At 42.0% G+C, this 14,231-nt stretch overlaps 1 protein-coding gene across 6 annotated transcripts in view; it reads right to left on the bottom strand.

Moving 5' to 3' along the window:
• Positions 1–14,231, bottom strand: part of ppip5k1b (diphosphoinositol pentakisphosphate kinase 1b) — a gene marked incomplete at its 5' end in the record, with an annotated part of 72,355 nt that overhangs the window by 13,046 nt on the left and 45,078 nt on the right. For 5 of the 6 annotated variants that reach the window (XM_079500515.1, XM_079500513.1, XM_079500512.1 and 2 more), the window contains one exon: positions 13,324–13,386. The exons of the other annotated variant lie outside the window; for it this stretch is intronic. In XM_079500515.1, the coding sequence (XP_079356641.1) occupies positions 13,324–13,386 (63 nt within the window). The remainder of the gene's footprint in view (positions 1–13,323; positions 13,387–14,231) is intronic. 6 annotated transcript variants of the gene reach the window in all.

Raw genomic sequence — 14,231 nt, forward strand, 5'->3', positions numbered from 1 at the left:
TCTGACCGTAGAGACACTCAGGATCTTCCCGGCTGGACGACGACAGGCTCCCGAGGCGTAGCAGGTGGTATGGGCAGCAGCTCTGGGGGTACTGGGCCAGCACCCTAGTGTCCGCACACAAAGAGGGGCAGTCTGGGAACGCTGGCTCAGAGGACAACTGGACCACAGACTGCTCCTCCTCTACGGGCTCTGCATGGGGAAGAAGGGATGAAGAGGAGCAGGAGAAAAAGGAGAAGGGCATAGTGGGAGAAGAGGAGAGGAGGTGGTATGATAGGGAGGAGCTGTGCTGACAGATGAAATGATGGATGGATGGATGGATGGATGGATAGATGGATGCCAGATAAATGTATAGAGGAGAAAAACAGTCAGATATAGGAAGGGGTGTTTCTGATAAAATCACATAATGTACGTTGGGATTTTATCAGTATTTTTGTAGGCCGAGCACAGCCTTTATTTCCGTTAGTGCCAACGTGAATGTTTCAACCTAATGTTTCAATCACACACTACTTAACTAACTGCAGTTATCAAATTAAACTGACTAGTCACACCTACTAGTCCAGCAAGAGGCCCCATCAAGTAGACATGACTTCTTCTCTGGTATCATGGAAAAGTGCTTTACAAATAAAATCCATGAAATGTGCTAACTCAGATTCCACTACAGCAAACTGAAAATGGCCAATGTTGATGATAATTGGAAAAACAAAACATTGTGTCATATTGTTATTGTGAGCCCAACAGCATATTGTGAAATTGGTCCATTGTGACTTTCCTACACACAGCTATAGAATACAGCATTGAACATAAATACTTGAGATGGAGAGCACAACATGTATAAGAGGTCCATTGTTGTTATGTACCGATGAATAAACGCCTCTAAGTCAAAGGTCTATACCAGCGGTTCCCAAAGTGGGGGCCCCTAGGGGTACGCGACGCATAGCCAGGGGGTACCAGAAATAATCCCCCCCCCCCAAAAAAAAACATATTTTTTGTGTTGTTCATTGTGTTTCTCCCATGTTTGCTTTGGGCCAATAGCTGACATGATTACTAAAACTACAACATCAGTCAACCTGTCATGACCCCAAACAGTAACAGCAGGACGCATGCTGCAGAAACAACAAAAAGACTCAGGACACTTGAAAGGTTTCTGCGGCCGCTTCAGATGAGGGGGTACCTGGAAAAATGTCTACCCCAAAAGGGGTACCTGGTCCAAAAAAGTTTGGGAACCCCTGGTCTATACTGCACGTATTGCATCAAAGCATTCATTTATTGCATTTTAGAAGTAACTCTCTTTTGATCTAAAAGCTAACCAAGTGAACGAAGGACAACCTTCAGTTCAAATAGACAACAACAGGAGACATCAAAGCCAAGTTCGTACAAATACAAGGAATCAATACATCCAACAATAAAAAGGGGTACAGAGCCCTTTATAGAGAACACAGATTCCCTCTAGGATATCAATAACCATTAATCTTATCCACATGTGAACCGCTAGTCTTAAAATCATCAATACCATCAGACACGCAACAACAATTCAGCCTTTACTTGATACCTAGGGCTTTAGTTTATGAACAGGGTTGTTAGACCATGCTGGGGTCATATGTTAAGTGTTGGCATTTATAATCTCGTATTTTTTTAGTTTCACTGTGCATTGTAACAATAAAGTTTGATTTGATAACAGTACAGGTGAAGATATGATGAACCTGCAGATTTTTGACAGTAATATTCAAAATCCAGGATGGCATTTGTAAATTAACCCATTAAAACCGGGAAAGCATCTGAAAGCATCACAACTATTCAAGTTCTGGAATAGTTGTGATTTTGTTTGTTGTTTTTTTAACACAAATCTTCTCTTCTGGGAGTCCCATTCCCATTTAATAGGTTCAGTTGCTCTGGTGTGTCTGCTACAGTAGATGTCTGAATTGTATGATAAAATCATAGAACCATCGATAGTTCACTTAATTATAATACATGAGGTGAAACCGCAACTTAAAAAGGGGCATACCACTCATTTTCAACATTTTACTATGTCATTAATATACCTTTGAGCTGTGTGGAAATAATACAAAAAAGTCCCCTCTTTCCTAGAACTAGAGGTCTGAAAAAAAATCATTAACATGGTGAATCACATCTTGATGATGTCATCAAGATGTGATTCACCATGTTAATGATTTTGAGTGGTATGATTTTGAGTGGTATGCCCCTTTAACCCATTTTGGGCGGGAACCCCTTTTGGTGTTAGCATTATGTTATGCTTTAGCTATTCAAAAATAGCAGATCTACAAGCTCACTGCTATTTTTGAAAAATCGAAGAACTGTCAGGATTTAGAAGACATTTATAGAATCGTTCCCAGGCCAAAATGGGTTAATGCCTGATAACAAAGCAACAGCATGGTTATCAACCCTCTGGTGGGCCCAGCCGGCAGCCGGCCACACGCTGCATGTAATGATGCCTCATTCACCTGGCATGCTGCTAATTGTCTCATTGTCCTCTCTGAAACACAATGAACCTTGACCACTGGCCAGTCCCAATTACTACATGATAATCGCTTAATCGCAATTATATTTTGCAAAGTTGTCATAATCATGTCCATATTGAACAATCTTCATACATTTTGGGAAAATTTTACAGAAATAGCTATTTCCGCTACTTAAAAAAATATTGAAAGTATAACATTATTAAATTATGTCAGTCATTTATTTGTATTGTATATGTATTTGTATATTTAAGTTCACCTGCCCTGTGCAATTTGTTATTAAGAAGCCTATAACACAAAAATAAATTTGTTGTATTCAATCCAATGTTCAATGCCAAAAGAACACAATTCATTCTTTAATCATAATAAATGTGTGACAATGATTTGTCCTACAGCTGTGTGACTGGGACGGTAAAGGTGGTTGCACACTGGACGCTTTTTTCGGAAAACCGACCTCTACAAATCAGATAAGCGCAGCAGTGTGCAGGGACCTTTACTATGACATATCAATGTATGAATGATGTTTTGAATGTTGTACGGAAGTTGTATGAATATTTTATGAATAGTGTATCAATGCTGCAGGAAGTGACCTTTGAATCTTGTATGGATTTGTATGAATAATATACAGTACAAATGGTTATGTGAATGTTTAGTATGTAATTGTATGAATGATTGAATGCTATGTAAATTGTTGTATGAAACCTATAAATGCTGTATGAATGGCTGAATGCTATTGTAACGAATCTCCCGCGTGGAAAGCCAACATCTTATGATCCACTAGCCTAAATTCGGTCATCAGGCAGAGGCTCTGGGCCACTACTGCTACTGTATTAATGTTGTACACAAATGGCTGCATGAATTGTGATATGAATGGCTGTGTGAATGCTGTATCAACGTATGAATGGCTGAATTAATGCTGTATATAGATGCTGTATGTACAGGTGGGTACAGCTTGCATGTTCTCCCCATGTCTGTGTGAGTTTTCAACCACCAAAAGACATGCATGTTGCAGTACTGTGTAGGTACTGTACATGACCTGGAGCTGCTTCCAGGCTGTCCACTGCTCCTAATGGCTAGGATGGCATCAACACACAGGACTCATTCTGTCTAGAAAAGTACTTGGCAGTCAATTTAGTTAGCCAGACTGTGAAGCACCGGCCATTCATTCAAATCTGTCAGTAGAACAACACATTTACACAGACTTCTGCTTCTCCATCTGGTACATCGTGGACACACGCACGCACGCACGCGCACGCACGCACACACGCCAGGCAACATTGCTGTTTTTATCATTTAACACAGCTTCAATAATTGCTGCTAAAAGTACCAGCTGATGTCAGACATTATTACATGGCTTGGTTGAATGCTTGATTCTGATTGGTAAATCGCAGAATTCAGCGGTGTGTTATTTCTTGATAACAGACTGTTCCGCTCTATAACTGACCACTGGCTAATCAAACCCTCGGAGCACCAGCTGCGCGGCTGCGCCCCGCTTGATTTACTGCTGTTTCCAACATGTAAACACACACACAATGTCATTTGCAGCTAAACATTGCTCTCAAAAATGTTTTTGAAAACACATGAGCGAGGAATAGACGATGCAGTACCCGAAAATGGATTCTATTTGATCAACTCACTTCCTTGTTTTCCGACAGTGCTCCAGCCCTGCAGACGCAGCCAGCGCGCCACACACACACACGCACACGCACACACACACACACACACACACACACACACACACACACACACACACACACACACACACACACACACACACACACACACACACTGTTTGGATAATTATGGGTGTGCGAGATTTGTACTCATAATGAGAAATTATATATTGGGTCAGATTGATTGGAGATTAAGAAGCTCCTCTAGGGTGAGAGAGCGCAGGTCCCCACATTCCATTCCACATTCCATTGGGGGTTTTACGGCCCTTCTCCTGTTGTAGGACAGGCCATTATTGACTCCTCTTCACAGGGAGAGTCAACTCAGCATAGAACATACAATAATTGAAGTAACCTATCTTTAATCCCTTTCAATTGTGTAAATGTGTTCTAAATAACCTATTATATATTGGGTTGGTAAAAAGCCTAAATGATAAATACCTGTAATAGTCTGACAGTTTAATCTAACCTAAAGTCAGATCTCCACACTGTCCTCTCACAGAGAGGGCAGAAGGGATGCATGGGTCAGTGGCATATGATTGGCTGAAAGTGTAGCATGAAGGTGGGACTTCAGTCAGGGCCCACTGTGACTATTCTGTATGGCACAAAGTGAGTTAGATTCACCAATTACCATCGAACGTGAACATGTCTAGGCAGAGACCAGCGGTAATGTATTTGCTATATATTATGTGCTATAAATAGATGTTTGTGCATTATTCATAATCGATGTAATATGATGTTTAGATTGTAACCAGTGTTCTCTCTGTGTTCTTGTCATCCCGATCATTGATCAATTATCATCTGATTAACGATAAGGTAGAATTAAAACCACATAATTACACTTAATCACTTAATGTGTAACTAAGTCTGAGAGCCATCCATGACAAGCTAAGCTTACCATGATCTGGGAGTCTTAGAGTGTTCAAATGATAGCTAGAATTCCTACCGACAGAGTCAGGATAGAACTGTACCAATAGGACTGTAATCCAGAATCCGGGATACTGTCATCTTGTGTTGGGGGAAGTTAGGGGAAGTGTGAACAGAACGTGTAAATGTATGATTGTAAGTGTTTAATTAATATGAATTAATAAAAACCCTATAAAATGCACGTTTGAGTTCATCAAATATAAGCTATCATTGGGAGCATTTAGTTCAACTGTGCGTGTTAGTCCTTTAACTCTGCCTACTGCATGGGCTGGTCGGAGCCGGGCACAACATCGCCAAATAACCGAACAGTTTTAATTCGCTGTGCACAGTTTTAATTCGTTGTGCACTAAAGTGCACACGCTTTGAGGGGTAATATAGTCTATAATCTAGACATATTACAGTTTTAAATCGCTGCGAGCAGCGACTGGCTTAATTAGGCCACTAAAGGGCCTAATTAATACAGATTTAAGAGTTTTGTACCGTGCGCTGGGATCAGCGCACAGTTTTAATTCGCTGTGCACTAAAGTGCACACGCGTTGAGGCGTAATATAGTCTATAATCTAGACATATTACAGTTTTAATTCGCTGCGAGCAGCGAAGTGTAATATGGCCTATAATCTAGGCATATTACCAGTTTTAATATAGTCTATAATCTAGACATATTACAGTTTTAAATCATAGAGCGTCACTGACGTGACGTGACTTAAAACAAGTTTGTACCGTGCGCATCAGCGCACAGTTTAAATCGTGGCCGGGCGGTTTGACTCGTAATACAGCCTATAATCTAGACATATTGCTAGTGTAAATCGCTGCGTGCAGCGACAAGATCTGTACCGTGCACATCAGCGCACGGCTTACATCACGGCCGGGCGGTTGGAGATATAATATAGCCTAAACTGAGACCGTTTGGACATATTATGGTTTCAATCGCTACCGCGTTTAAAGAACTTTAAATTAGTGGTCACTAAAGTGACCGCAATTTAAAGGCAGTTGTGCTGTGCATTGGGATCAGTGCACAGTAATTCGCCGCCGAGCGAAAGTTAATTCGCCGCCGTGCGAACTGTTTAAACCATAGAGCCCCTAAAGTGCCTGGTTTGAACAGAAAGAAAGTGCCGCTGGGATCAGCGTGCAGCTGTACACGCGCCCGGGCATATTTAAGATATAATATAGTCTGAACCGAAACCGTTTGACATATTACAGTTTAAATTGCTACCGCGTTGTAAAGGGCTTTAAATAGCAGTCCCTAAAGGGATCTGCAATTTAAAGTTGTTGTAATTCAGAATATAGTTCAACTGAGACGGTTTGACTTTATTCAGTTGCCGTGCTGTTAAATTAAACAGCGTAGATCGGTGTATAGTCACTAAAGTGACCACAATATAACAAAGATAAATTACTGTGTGTTGGGACCAGCACACAGAGTTGAATCGTGCCACACTGATAACCACAGGATTAAATCAGACAGAATTGGGGCCGAAAGACGGCACCCCGTTTGATTGTGGTTTTTCTGGTGTGACGTTATTCAACTGAACTTCAAGCCGTGCGTTGATAGCAGCGCACGTGAATGCGAGGCCGCAGTTGTTAGTATCCATAGGATTAAATCAAACTATAAATGCTGCCGTGACGGCATGCCGTTTTGATTTGTGCTACTAACTGAGCGGCACCGTTAAACTGTTTCCATGTGGGTATGGGTCCATGCGGAAACAGCAGTTAAAACCGTGAGCCACAAAAAGTGACTGCGGGTTTAACTAATGGTTTGGGAGTCATTGTTCAAGACTATTTGTAACCAAACATAAAGTTTAATTGAGACCGGATAAGACACCGGTCGTTTAAACCAGGAGAGGTGCTTTTTATAGTAACCACAATAAAAGTGTTTTCCTGCTGGGTGTTGGGCACCAAGGAGAACAGCAGTTTAGTGCATGTGAGGGGGGGGGGAAATTCCTCTTTCTGTCATGCAATGTCCCAATGTGCTGAGACAGTGCAGGGGGACTGGTAATTACTGTCATGCGGTATAATCTACCAAAGTAGTAATTAATAGCGGTGATAAATGTTTAGAACAAAATAGGGTTTTAAACTCAGCATTAAAGGCGATGTAATAATCTTACCAGTCAATAATGTTTAACGCTGAAAGCGCGCTTTGAAGTGCGCATAAAGGAAGGGCGTGTCTATAATAACTGTTGCGTGACGCATCTAGCAAAACCTGTAATCCAGGTTTAACGGAAGGCTATAGAGTTTGACCGCCCACGGCCAATATAAATCTATATACTTATATTATATATAATCTATATAATATAAAAGGGTTATAGTATAAAAAGGTTTATTTGGTGAAGGTATTTAACAGGGAAGTATGGGCTTCTCTGAGTACAGAGTCCGCTAATTAAAGCTGGGCAAAAAACTAACCATTTACTTGAGTGAATGAATGATTTGTGAAGTCAACTAAACCACTAACCCAGTCCAATTAGTTCCTGTACTGTTTGTTAAAGGGAGGGACAGAGGGGGTGGAAAAATGGCTTCTTTAAATGGGCTACAGTTACAGAGCTCACAGGCTCAAGCTATGTTTGATAGCACAACCTATAGGGTGGATCTTTGTATGGACAGGGGTTCATCCAGTGAGATAACTGAAAGTTTTGCTGAGCTGGACAGGGTGATGGACGCTGTAATAGACGCGTCGGTAGATTACGAGATGATCCTTCAGGAACAAAACGAAGATAGACTCGCACACATAGAAAATGAATTACTGAATTTATATGTTAAACAGTACAACAGTGAAAGATACCGTTTAATCAGGGCTGCTATCTGTCAGGAGAATGACAGGGTAGCCAGAGGTGTCGTCACAGCAGGGTGCCACCAAATAGGCCTCTGTGAGTTTCCTGCAGAGAGCAGGAACATAGGAGCCCCAGAGGAGAGGGGCATCCAGCCCGCAGGCGCAGCACCAGACGTCACGAGATGTGACATCACGAACCCTTTCGCCAGCGCAGAGACGGGCGGAGCGGAGACGGTGCCAGCGGGGACCGGGACGGCCCCAGAGGGGCGAAGAGACAGGGCTACCAGTCATCCGGGCTGGGAGCAGATAGAGCCTGTCACAACGGAGGCACAGCCTGGTGCTTCCTGCAGTATCCATGCAGGGAAGCCAGAGCCCTCTACCGTGGGCAACGAACCCACGACAGGACAAGCCCTCAGTCAGCACCGTAGCAGGCCAAGAGCGGCTGCGGGCAGAGCTGAGGGAACCGACGAGAACCACACGACGTTTCCGCAGCCTTCGACAGAGGAGGAATGGCCGAACATCGACGTTGGACAAGCAGAACCGACAGCAGAGGCAGAGCTGTCAACGGGAGCGGAACAGGCGAGCGGCCTTCCGGAGCTGGAGGCTGCCTACGCCTCACCGTTCATCAGCAGAGCCATGCCCACAAACGGCGTGGGCAAGGCCGACGAGTCATCAAACCTTCTCACCACAGAAACGCCGAGCGTGATTTGTGGCATTACTGGTGCCAGTCCACGCGTTCAAGAGGCGGTGGGGGAGGTGCATGACACACACGCCAAGCACCCTGGGGTGACTTTCGTGAGGGGTCCAGGCGAGCCAGAGAAGCACCCTGGGGTGACTTTCGTGAGGGGTCACCCGAAGATTGCCCCCGTGAAGGGTGGCAAACCAGGAATGGCAAAGTCCAGTCTGGTACAGAAAACCGCAGTGTCGACACATTTGTTGTGTCGAGTGTGTAAAGCGGCTGAAAAGAAGGCCACAATGGCTCCTGTCCTTTTAGATCCTAGAAAAGGAAAAAGATGGGAGTGGGTGAGCGCTTTCATGCCAGCGAGATCAGAACTGGGTCAGAAAGAGTAGCATGTGAAATGCTTCTCTACCCATTTGTTTTTCCTACAGCAGGGAACAATTGGGGCTTCAGTGACAACAAGAAGTCACACGGCACACACACACACACACACACGCACGCGCACGCACACACACACTCACACACGAGATGTGTGTCTATCTGTGCATATTAAATGTGATGATGTATGTGGGTTCATTATATCTGTACTAGACAACGAGTAGCAGATAAGTGGATTGAATTTGTGCCAATTAAGTCCTTATGGACAAAGGTAAAAAAGAATGCTGGTAAAATGATTAAGTTTCCTTCGATTGGGAGGGGGGAACACTGTCTCTCAAAGTGCAAGTGGGTTTTGTGCGTGAGCGCGTGTGCGCGCACGCACGCACAAATTAACACACACAAGCACAAAGACTGCATGTGTGAAAGACACATAATGTGGTTAAGATGTTGCAAGGATTTGCAATTTTCAATTGGGTTGCTTTTGGTAAAAGTCAAAGTAAACAACCAGGGGTAATAAACTGCATTGTTTAAAAATGTGTTTACCAACTGGGCCCCATTCTGCAACCAAAAGAGTCGTTTCAGGTGGGGGGCACAGGGGGTCATGTTTTCTTAAAGATAAGGAACCAGTCTTGTGTGGAAAATAAACCGTCCTTCTTCCTCAAACCAAGGGGGTTGTTTAGATAAGTCTGAAGCTTTGTCCGGGCAAACAGCCATAAGATTAAACGGACAGAGGTGACCAAAAGTTCATGTCAGTTAGGTAACCCCTAACTGACATGACAGAAACAGCAATTCTCCTACAAAAGTGGAGATGCACTGTCTCACATTATTACAAGTATACATAAGTTTGATTAACTGTAACTGAATTTAATACTTAAGGGTGCGTTGGGATAATTACAAAAAATGTCCACAATATCGACGCATGTAAACCTTTTATTATTTTCATTGTTTTATTGATTTATGCAGTTAATGGGTTGTGTTTTATTTTAATGTGTTTTTCAAAGTTGTATAATGTTATAACTTCAGTATGTGGATCCAGTATTATTTAACAGGTTCCGAAATTACTAAAAATGGCATGCGCCCAAATATCAAAAAATAATATTTCCGAAAAAAATTAATATCAAAAATAATCTTTCAGTTTATGGAAAATGAATAACCATATCAATTTTCATAACTGAAACGTGAGGGGTGTTTGGATAATTATGGGTGTGCGAGATTTGTACTCATAATGAGAAATTATATATTGGGTCAGATTGATTGGAGATTAAGAAGCTCCTCTAGGGTGAGAGAGCGCAGGTCCCCACATTCCATTCCACATTCCATTGGGGGTTTTACGGCCCTTCTCCTGTTGTAGGACAGGCCATTATTGACTCCTCTTCACAGGGAGAGTCAACTCAGCATAGAACATACAATAATTGAAGTAACCTATCTTTAATCCCTTTCAATTGTGTAAATGTGTTCTAAATAACCTATTATATATTGGGTTGGTAAAAAGCCTAAATGATAAATACCTGTAATAGTCTGACAGTTTAATCTAACCTAAAGTCAGATCTCCACACTGTCCTCTCACAGAGAGGGCAGAAGGGATGCATGGGTCAGTGGCATATGATTGGCTGAAAGTGTAGCATGAAGGTGGGACTTCAGTCAGGGCCCACTGTGACTATTCTGTATGGCACAAAGTGAGTTAGATTCACCAATTACCATCGAACGTGAACATGTCTAGGCAGAGACCAGCGGTAATGTATTTGCTATATATTATGTGCTATAAATAGATGTTTGTGCATTATTCATAATCGATGTAATATGATGTTTAGATTGTAACCAGTGTTCTCTCTGTGTTCTTGTCATCCCGATCATTGATCAATTATCATCTGATTAACGATAAGGTAGAATTAAAACCACATAATTACACTTAATCACTTAATGTGTAACTAAGTCTGAGAGCCATCCATGACAAGCTAAGCTTACCATGATCTGGGAGTCTTAGAGTGTTCAAATGATAGCTAGAATTCCTACCGACAGAGTCAGGATAGAACTGTACCAATAGGACTGTAATCCAGAATCCGGGATACTGTCATCTTGTGTTGGGGGAAGTTAGGGGAAGTGTGAACAGAACGTGTAAATGTATGATTGTAAGTGTTTAATTAATATGAATTAATAAAAACCCTATAAAATGCACGTTTGAGTTCATCAAATATAAGCTATCATTGGGAGCATTTAGTTCAACTGTGCGTGTTAGTCCTTTAACTCTGCCTACTGCATGGGCTGGTCGGAGCCGGGCACAACATCGCCAAATAACCGAACACACACACACACACACACTGTAGGCAGCTCTGTGCTGGGATTCAAACAAATCCTTATATTCCACCCATACTATGTTCAAACAGGGGATTCAATCCTAGACCATGAAGGCCCTTCCAATGTGAAGGTCCAAGGTGGAATACTTAACTACTCAACTATCAATGAGATAAAGAACATTCAAAAGTCTATTCGATTCCAGATGTATTCATCCTGGCTCTAAACAGACAGGGCCAAGATGTGAGGTTTACAATGAAAAACAGTAAACTCATAAAGAGACACGACGACTACACCCACGGAGAAGGAGAGAGTGCTTTAAGCCTCCCTGCTTAATTCTCATCTGCTCCTTTCCCCTTTCTCAGAGAGACCATACAAACTGGTATTGACGATTTCATCCAAGTGAGACCAACTCATTCTGCACGGCTGCACAGGACAACCTTGGTAATAATACAGGACTGTTAAACATCATTACATCATTCAAACCATGGTGACCGGCTGTAAGGACAGTGAACACCATCAAAAAGTGGTGTGATGTGTTGCCATAACTATAGGACAAACATCCAGATGTAACTTCTTGAAATAAAGCAAAAACAAAGTCTCATGACATACAGCCAAACAGTTGAACAAATCACAGATGGAGGCTTTGACCTTTGCTTTTATGACATGTTTATGGAAGATGTTTCTAAATGTGTAAATGTCTATTGCTAGTTTGACTACTTCAAATATCAAATAAATACTAATATAACTAAAATAACTAATCGAAAATAGCCGATCTAAATTGGAGCACCGTCTGGCCGCAGGTCATGTGCGACCTCTTCCAGAGAGCTGTAGATCGGTAGATTGGTGCTATTTTCAGTCCATAGAAGGACATGCTGGAGTGGATGCTATGGAATGCAAAGGACTGAACTCAGTCAGTATGCCGGACAGACACACAGCTTGCACCCCAACGGCTAATTACAGTCCGTAGCCTCATGAGATGCATATCCCATAGCCTGGAGGATGATCGCTCTGCAATTATTAATTCACAAAATTGACAGTTGTTATTGACAGCTTTGAAAATGATCCCGGGCCCTTGGCTTGCCGGCAGCGTGCATAAAGAAATATGACGCTGACCGGCCTAGTCATTTGCGAGATTAGCTGCACGCACGCGCACACACACACACACACACACACACACACACACACTCTCTCTGCCTGGCAGAGATACTAAGTATTTACTACACATTTCAAACCCAACAGAATGAAAGCATCACTTCAGGGAACGGGTTGGATTTGGATTTAAGGACAAGTGATGTTGTAAAGCCACACGTGGGAATAAGAAAAGGGACATTTCACTTTCAAATGAACATAAAACAAATATATAAATGAACAAAAAGAAAGTAATAGAAAATACATTCTAACGCATGGGGGGGGGCTGTGATGTTACCATTACGGTTTTCATTTATTTTTTATATTTTTGTTTCATGTTAATTTTATTTGAAAGTGAAATATCCCTTTAAAGGATGTCTTTCATAACCTGTGGAGAGACTTAAGTCAAAAGTCAGACACATTCCCATACAGAAAAATAACACATTTCTTATATATTGTGAATATTCTTAAAGATATGTTCCTAAACATACAAGACTCAGACAGTATCTGTATCTGAAGCAAGTCAAATAAATCTGTAGACTATTTGTTTTCTACCCAGATCATCTACTACTACTACCACAACTATAACAGATCTGTGGCATAGTTTTGCCTCCTTGTCAAAATATTTGTAACTACATATGAATGTATTTTTAAACATACATACTGTATGAATATATTTTTTAGGTGAAATGTATTTATTTTTTCTGTATGAATCAAGGAACGGGCAGATCATCGTTAGAGGGTGTTGACACCAACACAACATTCAAACACAAAAGACGTGTTGTAAAACAAACAACAAATAGGGAAAAACTCTGGAGAGATTAAAACCATGATCTGGAACATTTAATTACGCAAACAAAGGAATTACGCAAAAGAACCAAAACAACAAACTCCCCCAAAGCGACGGTACACTCAGAACGTCCCTGGTTCCCTCTAGTAAAGGAGAAGCATGCAAGATGAGAGGAGAACTGGAGGAGGAGTGATGAATACTTGAATAAAGACAAGACATACCATTAGTCGGATGCCTGGCAAACGACACAGAAAATCTCTTTACTGGTGGCATAGAGAGCAGCTCTGAGGAGATAAGACAGGTAACTGGTGTTACTGGGCAGGTAGGCTTCACAGGCTTCACCGTGTGTGTGTGTGTGTGTGTGTGTGTGTGTGTGTGTGTGTGTGTGTGCGTGCGTGCGCACGCGTGATCACTGGGTCTGCGGCAACACTATTGTCCGATATCAGCTGGTAGTTCTTCTAGCATCAGTCAGTTGCTGAAACTACTGAAGCTGTGAAATGATAAAACAGAAATGCTGCCTGGCGTTTACATGTGTGACAGAATTTCAAATATGGCACACTACAGTGAGTTTTGTTTTAGAAAAATGTCGATGTGATGTGGTTAGCCAAACCATCAGGTGGTGGACAAATCCCTGACACACACATCACAGGGTGTGTGCGTGCGACTGTGTGCGTGCGTGAGAGATGGAGAATGAGAATGAAATGAAAACAGAGTGTCAGATGGAGTCATGGAGAGAGAGAGAGAGAGAGTAGATAGCTAGTTCTGTCAGATCATCAGTGTTCGTTTATTTGCCAGCCTGGAGGAAAGAGGAGAGAGAGAGAGAGAGAGAGAGAGAGAGAGAGAGAGAGAGTTGATGGATGTTTTAGTTTGTTTGGATGAATGGAGGTACGCATGCAGAGGACTGTCTGTCTGCCACTGAGGTGATGTCATGTACACAGAGACTCCAACATCACTTATAACCTTTGTTCTTTTTCCTCCATCCTCATTCCCACGCCTTTTCTCACCATCCTTTTTATTTCTTCCCTGGTTATTTCCCATCTCCCTTCCTTCTTAAAAAGGGACATTTCACTTCCAAATAAAATAAACATTAAAACATAAAGAAATAAACACTAAAAAAAGAAAAGAAAAA

The sequence above is a fragment of the Electrona antarctica genome (genome assembly GCF_951216825.1).
Source record: "Electrona antarctica genome assembly, chromosome: 5".
In the NCBI taxonomy this organism is placed as follows: Eukaryota; Metazoa; Chordata; class Actinopteri; order Myctophiformes; family Myctophidae; genus Electrona; species Electrona antarctica.